Source organism: Vicia villosa, linkage group LG2 (genome assembly GCF_029867415.1).
Source record: "Vicia villosa cultivar HV-30 ecotype Madison, WI linkage group LG2, Vvil1.0, whole genome shotgun sequence".
NCBI lineage: Eukaryota > Viridiplantae > Streptophyta > Magnoliopsida > Fabales > Fabaceae > Vicia > Vicia villosa.
This window is the reverse complement of record NC_081181.1, coordinates 205,291,134-205,293,336: the sequence shown is the minus strand read 5'-3', so window position 1 is coordinate 205,293,336 and position 2,203 is coordinate 205,291,134. Positions and strand designations below refer to the sequence as shown.

Sequence of the window (2,203 nt, the reverse complement as noted above, 5' to 3'; positions counted from 1 at the left end):
AGGATAATTACCCTTTGAACTTCCGTTCTTGTTCTTATTGTTGCTCGTTGTAGCATCACTACTTACAACAAAATTCTTCTTGTTCTTTTTCTTCCACATTTTCTCTCTGTCTTGATACTTGACTGAAAGTGCTCCTTCCACAATTCCTTCTTGCCTCATGGCCCTTCGTTGCTCTTGGGCTTGCAAGGCATGAATGACTTCTGCCAAAGTGATCTTACAAAGATCCTTTGTGTTCTCTAAAGACGCTAGAGATGCTTCATATCTTTCAGGCACGGTAACCAAAATTTTTTCTACAATTCTGGAATCAGCAAATCCAGTGCCGAGTAATCTAACCTTGTTTGCAATAGAAAGCAATTTGTCTGAGTAATCTTTGATTGTCTCAGACTCTTTCATTTTCTGCAACTCAAATTCTCTCATCAGATTAAGAACTTGCATGCTTCGAATTCTCTCATCCCCGGCATATTCTTCCTTCAAATAGTCCCATATTGCTTTTGGTGTTTTGAGAGTCATGATTCTAGTAAAAATTGTTTCTGAAACACCAGCAAAGAGACACGATTTTGCCTGTGCCTTTTTTGTTTTTTTTTCTTTGTGATATTTCAACTGAGCCATAGTAGGATTATTCGGCAGCGGAGGAACTTCATAATCCTCTTCTATGGCTTCCCAAGCATCCAAAGCTTCTAGGTAAGATTCCATTTTTACTGCCCAAATGTCATAGTTGTTCCCATCAAAGAGAGGAGGAGCAACTTTTGAAAAACTTGACCCATCATCCATTTCACAGATCCCTCAAGAAGAGAGCTCTAGATACCAATTTGTTGTTATTTTGTAAAGTTGCAGGGAAAGAATAAAGGCAATTGCTAGAACATGTGGAAGAAGAGTATTGATTTCATTCAATTCCAACATACAAATACACAATAGAGTGATAACTGCCCACTAGGATCATGTTCCTATAATTTAGGCCACGATTGATTACTGAAACAAACTAATGACTTAATGCTAGGAAAAACAAAACTTAGCTAAAAATTAGGAGACTTATTTGAAATATTCAAAATAGAATGAGGAATAATAGGAAACTAAAAGCTGCAAAACGTGGCAGCAGTTCTAAACAGAATATCTAACAGTTTTTACAAATGTTAAAATTCCCCTAAATCAAAAGAAGAAGAAAAATTACAAAAAATCCTTAATCTCTTGTTGAAGCATTTCTTCCAACCATAACTTAGACCCATCCATGAGTTCAGGACTAAGTCTAAACATCAAGACACAAAACTCCAACTGACTAAGAGCACCATCACCATCAAAGTCACCTTCCACAATCATGTTTCTCAAATCCTCATCGCTTAAATCTTGTAATCCAAACAAAGATGAATTCCTCTTAAGGCTTTCAAACGTGATAACCCCTTTAGTAGAATCCTTCAAGAGATTGAATCCATTGCAAAGCTCGTCTATTAGTCCATCTCCACCAAGCTTGTTTGCCATCAAAGGTAGTGAGTCTTGGAATTGGAGTTGAGTGTTTTGTGAAGCCATTGGAAAAGAAAGAGTTTAGAATAGATGAAAGAAGAGAGATTTTGAGTTGTGAATAATTGTGAATGATGATGAATGAGATTGAAGATGTGTATATATGAATGTGAAGAGGAAAGAGAGAGGAATGTGAAGGGTTTTTTCCGAGAAGGGGACATAGATTCATTGAAGACAGCTATGGAAACAAAATTGCTTGGTCAGAGACAGATACGTCGTACGTTGGAGTGAACTTGCGTAGCATATTCGTGGAAAGTTCTTAGAAGGGTAGAATGGGAAAGTAGGAAATATTTTGATGTATAATATTTAGAAATTGATAATGATGGGTATGGTTTTTATATTAAAAAAATGATGGTTTAGTTGAGACTTTAGAGTCATGAATTTATGATAATTTAAAATAACTAGGAATTGGTATAGAAAATTAGATGCTTTTGATTGGTGGCTTTTGGGTAATTAATTAATGTTTAGAACGTGGTGAGGACTTTGAATAGAAAATTGGAGTTGAATAAGTTTAAGTATGAGAAAAATGAGAAGAAAAAGGAGGTACCGACATGAAATACTAATTTCATTTTTGATAAAAATTGAAGAAAGCTTATATAGAAACATAATTAAAACACTAAAAAATGATTTTACTTGAATATATTTGGCCCATTTAGTTTAATTTTAAAAAATATTTTTAATATGTTAAAAA

General features: G+C 34.5%; 1 protein-coding gene across 1 annotated transcript; it reads right to left on the bottom strand.

The window, feature by feature from the left end:
- Positions 1 to 1,117: 1,117 nt before the first annotated feature.
- On the bottom strand, positions 1,118 to 1,668 carry LOC131653680 (calcium-binding protein PBP1-like). Its single transcript, XM_058923937.1, has one exon. The coding sequence runs from the start codon at positions 1,519 to 1,521 to the stop codon at positions 1,165 to 1,167; it is 357 nt and encodes a 118-aa protein (XP_058779920.1). The 5' UTR covers positions 1,522 to 1,668; the 3' UTR covers positions 1,118 to 1,164.
- Between the last annotated feature and the right edge of the window lie 535 nt (positions 1,669 to 2,203).